Raw genomic sequence first — 7,774 nt, 5'->3', positions numbered from 1 at the left:
TTTGTTCCCATTGATGTGGTCTTCCAAAAACAAGGGGTTTGGAAACCCTTGTGGGAAACCCCCTTGGAAACACAGAAACAGCAGAATAAAACATGTGGTGTGAAGCAAATTACTTTCTTGAACGTTTTCCTTTTTTTTCAGAAGAAAAGCCCCCAAGAGATCCAACCTGAGTCCCACTCCCCACCTCTTGCATTACTTCCATGAAATAACTCATCTGACAAAGCCACCAGCTCCCATTACACCGTGTGGAGATGGAGACAATAGCTCACCAAGTGCTGTTGGACCGATCTGGATACTTGGGAGTTCGGTTTGTCTTGGATTAGGATGTACTAGAACCAAACGATCTCTCCCAACCTCAACAGCTCCAGATTTATGTAAAAATGACCCAAAAGTGACCCATTCGGAAGCCCAACCAGGGCTTGTTCCCCCCCCGCCCCATGGCTAGTGCACCCAGTCCATCCATAATTCGCAACAGAGATGCACGTTACGAAGTGTTTTTGAATCAGTGCTTTTTAATCCATAAAAGGTGAGAGTCCACGTACAAATTAAAAACCAAACAAAACCAAAACCACTGGTACTAGGGAAATTATCCAACTCGCACAAAACGCAACCCCTCCGCCAATGCCAATGGAGGAGTTGGGTGATGCGGGTGGCAACGCGATGTGCAGGCTCGCCGCTTGTGCATGCTTCTTCTAAATAAATACATCTCCAGCTCGGAGATGTCCGTGTCGGCAACACATTTAGGATGGGGGGAAGATGCTGCCGGGATGCTTTAACGGCAAGGTGGCCTTTTCTGTGAACCTACCCCCTTCCTTACCACTCCCGCACCAAGCAGCTGGCAAGATTATGTAGAAAATCTGACTGCACCAGATGGCCTCACGGTGGCAGCCAGATCCGTAATCCGGTTTGATGATGTCTCGGTCTATGGAGAGGCCTCTCAGTCAATAACATGGAGCTAGAAGCCCTCCTTTAGTTCTCCTTAGATAAAACCAGGGCCAAAAGCTTGGCACGTGGGCATTCAGCCATCTAGAAGAAAGAAGCCATGGTACAACCCTGGGGGGATGCTCTCACGATGATATCCCACTGCCAGTGCACATTCACTTCTTTAAACTGCTGCTACAAATTTGTCACAACTTAAAAAGTACAAAAATACAATTGCATCTCTGAAGGGTATTTTATACCTACCAAGATCATCCAAGCACTGAAGACCAGACAGCTCTTTAGCCTTCAGAAAAATAATGCACAAGGCAGAAATGGGATTGAGAAAATTTTGCCAATATATCTAAGCGCGTATTCGGAGTCTCCCAGCATTTCCAGTACAATTACCAAGATGCATGTATCCATCAGCCCAGCTCCGGTACGAATGCTGACAGCACAGTGTTAGGGTATTAGCAACGTGTGCAAGATCCAATACTAGCACAAATTTAGTAGTTTAATAATCTGGAGGAGCTATCTTCCTGGAATTTTAATCTCATACCAAGAAAAATACAAGACTCTTAGCTATTAATCTACTCACGTATTTAGGGCAATCCACCTCTACTGATTAAAAAAAGCGAGACAACAAATGCATGTCAAGTCTTTCCCTTTTCTTCCAAAGAAGCAGGCTGTGCAGCTGGGCTGTATTTCCTGGGCCAACCTGGGTGTCCATTAAAAAAAAAAACAAGAGCACTAAAAAAAAAAAATAGTCAAACCCATCCTAACTTCAACTCATTTCACTGGGACATCCCTAACTGGTACCACGGCAGAAATGCACAGCCCAGTGCTGCCTGGGCAGGTCTCCGTTGGACCCCATGACAGAGTCACCACGAGTCATCAATGCCCACTCTATCCCCTCTCCCGAAAAAGGGGAATTGAAGATGACCTCCAGCTAGAGCTGCTAAACAATTCGGCTCTGCCAGCAGCTCTCGGTGAGCAGCAGCAGCGGTGCCATCTTCTACCTTGCAGAGAAAGCCTAGGAGATGCTAAAGAAGGTTACAGCTTTTGCTTTAATAGCTGGGGCTTGGTATGGCTGCTCCTCGCACTGAGCAGAAGACACAAACCAGTCCCTGCTTTACGCCGAAGCACAGCTCCCCCCGACCCCTTAAGAGAGAAAAAAAAAAATCTAAAAATTAAGAATAAATCAATGTTTCCCCATATTGTTTAGCTGAGGATCGTTTAACGTAGGTGTTTGGGGATGGAGGAGTCCGGTACTGTGCATCGCTCGCCTCTTCAGAGAGGATCCGACCAGCGGCACGTCCCCAGGGCGGGGGGTTCCTTGCACCACTGACACCAGTACAGCCCAGACAGGCCACTGGTGCTTGCAAGGGTTCACAGGCAGCCTGCCCCAGAGCTCATGGGACATGACCTAGCCCGGTGGCTGCTTCAGTACATAGCCTCATTGTCTCCCACCGCAGTGAAGGGGATGCCGTAGGTGCTCTTCTTGCTCCGCTTGCTCTTCTTGCTCCAGACGAGCAGCGTGCTGGCGCTCTTGCTGTTCATCAGGCTCTTTCGGCTGTTCTCCTTGTTGCTCTTCAGCATCCCGCTGCCTGAGGACATTGCCGCTGCCTTCTTGTCCGCCTGTTTGGGAAGAGGAGCAGCAAGGGGTGTGAAGCCAGGGTGGCACCTGGGCTGCAGACGTGATGCCCAGCTTCAGCCCCGCACCTCCAGCCTGGCAGAAAGACACTGGGGAATGTCTTCTGCAGTTTCCCACCTAAGGCCTGGGATGTGACTTACGGCTTTTGGTGCCTCCGAGCCCTGCAGGGTTATCACACCAATCTCCACTCCCTCCTCCCCAGTGCTCTTCAGCAGCTGCACCACCTCGGCATGCTTGGACCACTTGCAGTCCTTGCCGTTCACCGAGATGATGTAGTCTCCCTCCTTCAGCCCGGCTTCCTGCGGGGGAAGACAGAAGATGCACATGTTTGAGCTCATGGATGCCGCTGCACGAGGTCTGCTTGGTGTCCACCCTGCTCTGTAGGTCCCAATTTTGCAGAGATATGGGCCACAGGGAGGGTTGGGGTCCACCCTCCACCTACAGCACAAGACAGCTAATGCCTTCATCATCCTAAAGATTTTACATCTGCTTTGCAGTGTGCATGCAAAAGTGAGGTGCTCTACGGACTAAGGGTCTCGTTTGCAGCTGCTGGAGATGGCCACGCTTGACATCCAGCATGCTCTAAACTCCCAGCCCCATGACTTTTTGCAGCCTTGCAAAAAGCGCATCCAGCTCTGACTCTTCGATAAAGGTTAAATGCTGCAGGTCTCCAGAATAAAAATATAAAAAAATATTGCCTGCAAGCCTTGATCCTTAAGAAAACAGAGCAGGCTCAGCAAGGTTCTTTGCACACCCTTCATCCATCAAGGCATCAACAAGGGTCTTGATATGCTTGAAGGAAAGCATGTGCCAGCTCGGGGCTGTGGGGACAGCATCAGAGCTAGGAGCAACTCAGTCAGCACACACCAGGCGAGCTGCAATGGAAGTTTAGAAAAACTTGTCCACCCAGGGACACCCCCATTTCGGTGTCTGTCTGGAGTCCAATCCCATGCCAGCTGAGTGCAATGAAGCCCAGGGAACACAACGGTGCTCCAGATATGGATCATATATCGTCTTTGAGAAGAACTTAGTCTCCCAAAAAGCAATGTGATTTTGCTGCTAAGGAGCATGTTGTTACAGCGATGCTGGGCTCTGGATGGCAGGGTTGATGCTGAACAGTGCTGAGGGAGGGGGAAGACCTTCGGGCACCCCACCAGGATGCTCCAAGCAAGCTTCTGCTGGAAAACAAAGTTACCCCTGATACATCAGAAAGCCCATACAGTGAGTTTTCACTGAGATAACTTGCGTTTCAGACTTGCCATCTTGTTCTATCCACTGTCACATCCCAAAATGGGGGAGAAGGGAGCTGGGTGCTTGCCAAAGAGAGGCTGCCAGCAGTTAAAAACTGAGCTAACCTCTGTATTTTTTCCTTAGCTGTCTCCGAAAAAAAATAAGTCTCAATTCCTTCGTGACACCCATCTGCAAGCCCCAGGCTGAGATCCGGCAAGGGTTGAGTCTCCACCTGAGCACACCAATGCAGTTACCAACTAAGTGTTAAGACCTAAAACCACCTGGTACCCCTCAAGGCAACCCCTGACACCTCACTTCCAGCATCCCCACAGGGACAGCAAGAGCCTGGGGTACTCACGGCAGCGCAGCCCCCGGGGATGACACCAGCAATAAGGACCGGGGAGTCTCCTCGCAGTGTGAACCCAAAACCGTTCTCTCCTCTCATCAGGTGGACTCTTCGTGCTGGGTACCACTTGTTTTTGGCCGAGAAAACCGAAAGGGGTCCCTGCGGTAAGGTAGAAACACGGAAAGCACCTTTTGGTGCAAGAACAACTCCCTGGGGACATGCAAGCTTGTAAAACATACACTGATGGGGAGGAGGCAGAGCAAGAAAGCCTGTTTTTCCATTTCTTTAAGGATGTGATTTTGAGCCTGCCTGGTGTTTTACCCTGCCTGCATGCCCCAAAATACAGATTTATGCACTATAAAGCTAGAGGTGCTTAAAAGCCCATGTCAGATGTTGGGTTTATGAGCAGGCACAGTCTCATGCAGGTTGGGAAGGACCTTGGGAGGTCTCTGGTCCAACCCTCTGCCCAGAGCTTAGGTCTGGACATCCTCCCAGCAGTGCTGCGGTCCTGCAAGGCAGGAGGAGGACATCTCGGCACAGTCAGCGATCTGGCATCAGTTTAGACACTATAATCCTGGAGCAAATGAAACAGAAAGCTCCGGTGGGCAGAGCTGGCTCCTTAATTCTCCCCTTCAGGGAAAAAAAAAAAAAACAACTTCACCCAAAGAGGGACAATGGGGGTTGAAGTTTTTCACCGCTGCCTGGCTCTGGGGGATGCAGCCCAGCTGGGGTGGTTCAGTAGCAGGGTGCGAGGCGGTGGGACAGGTCACCCCCTCAGGGTCAGATCCCCCCCATATCTTTCCTGTTTTCCTGTCTTTTTCCTACGTTTCTATTCCCACAGGAGCAGGATATACACAGCTACCCTGGGGCTGTACAAAGCAGAGATGCCCAACCTTTCCCTGGGGTGTTACACAGCCCTTGGGGTGCCTGGGGGATGGGGACAGCACAGCTGAGTCCCACAGCAGCCCTGAAGCTCAGCCCTACTCCCCAGGACCCTGTAAAAGCTAAAGAGGGTAGGGATAAAGGTCCAGTGGGATTTTCCTGGTGCCTCCCAGCTGGCACCATCCTGCCCCCAAAAAGCTTCCTCTAAAGGGTCCTGTCAGTCCTTCTGGGGTAAAGCCCACCCAAAAAGCCTGTGCCTGCTCCACCATGTGCCAGAGGAGCTTCGCGACCCATTTAGGTCTTGCAGAGACAGATCCGCACCCTCCCAGCTCTCCTCCCGCACGGGTCCCTGCTTGCGAGGAAGTGGCTTATCCTCCTTGGAAAGCCGCCTGCGAGCGCAGCGGCTGCACCAGGAGAAGGAGAAGAGGCTGCGGGGAGGAAGGAAACCAGGCAAGCAGAGCATGCAAGGGAGGAGGAGGAGATGTCTGCTCCCTCAGGGCAACCTCCATCCCCGTAGCTGTACGTACCAGCCTATGGAAGAGGTCGGTCACCTTCACCTGGGAGAAGTTGGGGGATTTTATCTCTGGTTTCTGGTGAGTTTTGGCTAGTGGTAGGGAGAGAAAAGCACATAAACTGGGGTCAGGTAGTTGCAGCAGCTGCTGCCTCTATGTCATGCTCCCTGAGGGGGGATGGTAGGACCCATAAGAGCCAGGACCTGCTCATGCAGCTGCCAGACATGCAACCCAGAGCCCCCACTCCCACCTGTGATGCTCCACCACCATGCAGGGAACTCTGGTCCACAGCGACATGCCGCGAACTCACCACGGAGTTTGCCTGCCTCATACAACCTGCCAGAAATCCCCTCCCCAGCTGAACCCCCAAAAATCCACTTACGGTGAATGTCCGGGGCATCTCCAGTTTCAAAGAAGTCCTCCTCGTGGTCGATTTCCGAGTATTTGCTCAGTGAGCGTTTGTGGGCAAAGGAGAGGACCTCCTGGAGGATATCCATCTTCCGCAGGATCTTGCACAAGCCGTGAATCCTCATGGCTTCTTCGTGCTTCATGATGGCTTTCTTCAGGTGAGCTTTGCCTGCAAGGGAGCAGAGAGATCGCAGCCCGAGCGGAGCGGAGCAGCCCCGCCGCCGTTCCCTCTCCGCTCGCTCGGCTGCCCACGGATGACAGCAGCCTTCGCGGCTGTGTCACCCGACGTGACTCAGGGACAGCCCAGTCACGTTCGCAGCCTGCCAGGCATTCAACGTGCGCTAAATAGAGTAGGTCCCAGCCGTCAGCTCGAGCCCCCAAGGTAGGGCTGGGAAGGGACCTTGAAGGGTGACCTACTTCGCTCCCCCGGTGCCGGCAGCGGAGCTGGCAGATGTTCCCGAAAAATGCCGGCGAAGGAGCCGCCACCACATCGCACCGCCCCCGAAGTCCCTCCTAACGCTTAACCTCAATCTCCTTTGCAAATTAACTTCTCTCCATCGCCTTGTGTCCCCTGGGGGGGACATGGAGGACGATCGAGCCCCATCCTCCTGGTGACAGCCTTTTAGCTTCAGGAAGATGCAACACATCTCCCTCTTCTCTAGGCTAAGCAAAGCCTTCTCATTGCCCTGCAGGTCCTGCTTTCCATCTTCTTCGGTGTCTGGACTTGCTTTGCTCCTCTCAACTTGCCTTCAATGTGTTTCCACCCTTGTGAAAACGGAGCGGCCGAAAAATGGCCAGAAAAGATGAAATCACGATGACCCATGGGTATCAATGCAAACATCTCCTTTGCAAGAGACTGCAACCAAGATACCAGCATCCAACGCTAAACTACGGAAAAAGCTATATATATATACACGTATATACACACACGTATCATAGAAACACGTGTGCCTGTAGCATTTACAGTTTTAGGACACACGGTGGCAACATAACCCAGAGAGATGATCAGGGTTTGCTCCAGACTTACAAGGACCACAGCCAGTGGCCCGAAGACCTCTGATTTCCCTACAAGAAGTCGCAATCGAGGAAATATACTGAGGCTGAATGGAAACCAGAGAGGAAGAGAGTCTCCAAAATAATTGTATCAAGTGCAATCAACCATATTTTATCAAAGCACCCACAGCCAACCTCATCCATGGGCAAGAAAGCAACTACGTTTTATTGAATATCATCAACTCCTGCTATTTTCAAGAGATCACTGGGAATAGAGGTCGAGCATAGAAGTTGTGCAAGCTTTTGGCTCCACTCTATTGAAGATGGTGGAATATACCATGTCTGATAAAACACAATGTTATAAGACTAGGAGACAAGGGAAGGGGGGAAAAAAATATCCTTCCAAGGAGATTATTTTAATGCCACAAACTTCTTCCCTTCCTGTAAACCAAAACCAGAGCTGAGGCTGGTATCCACCCATTCATTTTTCACCAGCAGATGTTGAATGGAGCCCATTCCCCCCAAGAAGAGCAGAGAGAGCTGGAAGCTGCATTGATGCAAATCGTGAAACCAGATGACAGCAGCTGAGGGTGTTGGGGTGGTGTTACCATAATGCTCTGGTTTTGGGGTTCATTTAAGAAATGTCCTCATGCATGTCCTCCACCTCCCATCCCCAGCAGTAAAATCCAGCTGAGCAGCCAGGAGGACCTTGCTGGGGCCGGCGACGTGACAAACTTATTCCTACTGGGACTTGTCTCCTTTCACATGTGTGCAATGAGGGGAAAGGGCATCAGGAGGCAGCTCATGGGGGAGGCAAACAGCAGACAACAC

General features: G+C 51.3%; 1 protein-coding gene across 5 annotated transcripts in view; it reads right to left on the bottom strand.

The window, feature by feature from the left end:
- Positions 1-492: 492 nt before the first annotated feature.
- Positions 493-7,774, bottom strand: part of RHPN1 (rhophilin Rho GTPase binding protein 1) — a 31,254-nt gene continuing 23,972 nt past the window's right edge. For all 5 annotated transcript variants that reach the window (XM_069780170.1, XM_069780172.1, XM_069780171.1 and 2 more), the window contains exons 11-15: positions 5,925-6,119; positions 5,558-5,634; positions 4,161-4,307; positions 2,713-2,871; positions 493-2,556 (exon numbers count right to left, since the gene is read on the bottom strand). In XM_069780170.1, coding sequence (XP_069636271.1) covers positions 2,362-2,556; positions 2,713-2,871; positions 4,161-4,307; positions 5,558-5,634; positions 5,925-6,119 — 773 coding nt within the window. In that variant the 3' untranslated portion in view covers positions 493-2,361. The remainder of the gene's footprint in view (positions 2,557-2,712; positions 2,872-4,160; positions 4,308-5,557; positions 5,635-5,924; positions 6,120-7,774) is intronic.

This window comes from Haliaeetus albicilla, chromosome 3 (assembly GCF_947461875.1).
Source record: "Haliaeetus albicilla chromosome 3, bHalAlb1.1, whole genome shotgun sequence".
Lineage (NCBI taxonomy): Eukaryota > Metazoa > Chordata > Aves > Accipitriformes > Accipitridae > Haliaeetus > Haliaeetus albicilla.
Note: the sequence above shows the minus strand (reverse complement) of the source record. Positions and strands in the feature narration are given on the sequence as shown.